At 58.6% G+C, this 295-nt stretch overlaps 1 protein-coding gene across 1 annotated transcript in view; it reads right to left on the bottom strand.

The window, feature by feature from the left end:
* The window catches only part of MATN4 (matrilin 4), a gene marked incomplete at its 3' end in the record, with an annotated part of 6,782 nt that overhangs the window by 1,401 nt on the left and 5,086 nt on the right, over positions 1–295 (bottom strand). Inside the window, 1 exon segment of the mRNA XM_010162722.2 lies at positions 27–295. This exon segment is cut by the window's right edge and continues 20 nt beyond it. Coding sequence (XP_010161024.2) covers positions 27–295 — 269 coding nt within the window.

Genomic DNA, 295 nt, shown 5'->3' with positions numbered 1-295 from the left:
TTTGGGATTCCCTGCCCCCCCCGCACCTGACTCCTTTGCTCTCCTGGCCCATTCAGAGATGTCATCTTGGGAGCGCCCATCTGTGAAGACGAGCCCGATTCTGGGCACGTTGTGGGAGAGGGGCCTGGCACCTTCCAGCTCAGAGAAGCTGTGCTCCACCATGTGCTTGAGGGCGAGGCCTGTCATGGTGCCTTTCTCCATGTACTCCACTTCCATGACTGCCTTCTTGATCTCATCCGCACTGTGGTACTTGTTGAGGGGGAACTCGGTGCGGACACGGCTGGGGACATTCATC

This window comes from Antrostomus carolinensis, unplaced genomic scaffold (assembly GCF_000700745.2).
Source record: "Antrostomus carolinensis isolate BGI_N321 unplaced genomic scaffold, ASM70074v2 scaffold19252, whole genome shotgun sequence".
NCBI lineage: Eukaryota > Metazoa > Chordata > Aves > Caprimulgiformes > Caprimulgidae > Antrostomus > Antrostomus carolinensis.
The sequence above is the reverse complement of the archived record's forward strand: the minus strand, read 5'-3'. Positions and strand labels throughout refer to the sequence as shown.